The 417-nt window shown below is 45.1% G+C and overlaps 1 protein-coding gene across 1 annotated transcript in view; it reads left to right on the plus strand.

Moving 5' to 3' along the window:
* Positions 1–417, plus strand: part of LOC119592185 (protein strawberry notch homolog 1-like) — a gene marked incomplete at its 5' end in the record, with an annotated part of 14,082 nt that overhangs the window by 206 nt on the left and 13,459 nt on the right. Inside the window, 1 exon segment of the mRNA XM_037941015.1 lies at positions 58–267. Within this exon segment, the coding sequence (XP_037796943.1) occupies positions 58–267 (210 nt within the window).

The following is a 417-nucleotide window of genomic DNA, read 5'->3' on the forward strand; positions in this document are numbered from 1 at the left end:
CATAAATTGAATATCACTGTGTAGAGGGAGATGAACAACCTCGATTTTCCTTTGCAGTGAAGGTTGGCATCAAGCATCCAGACCAGGTGGTGGAGACAGCATCAATGTCCTCAGTAGAACCTCCTGACGTTTGGTACAAAATGGATATTCCTGATACAACTATTGACACAGGCAAACTGTCGGCCCTGCAGTTGGAGAGTATCACGTATGCCTCTCAGCAACATGAGCACTTCCTACCAGATGGGACACGTTCTGGCTTTCTCATTGGTTAGTTGTATTGGATGTAGTGTTTTGTCTGGCTGTGTCACACGTGACCTGTGGTGGAGAAGCTGTTTACTTATTAACCCCTAAAAAAAACATTTTGGCAATCTTGCTAATGCATTGTAAGGGGAGGGGGATGTTGAGGGGGAAATACAG

The sequence above is a fragment of the Penaeus monodon genome, chromosome 29 (genome assembly GCF_015228065.2).
Source record: "Penaeus monodon isolate SGIC_2016 chromosome 29, NSTDA_Pmon_1, whole genome shotgun sequence".
Lineage (NCBI taxonomy): Eukaryota > Metazoa > Arthropoda > Malacostraca > Decapoda > Penaeidae > Penaeus > Penaeus monodon.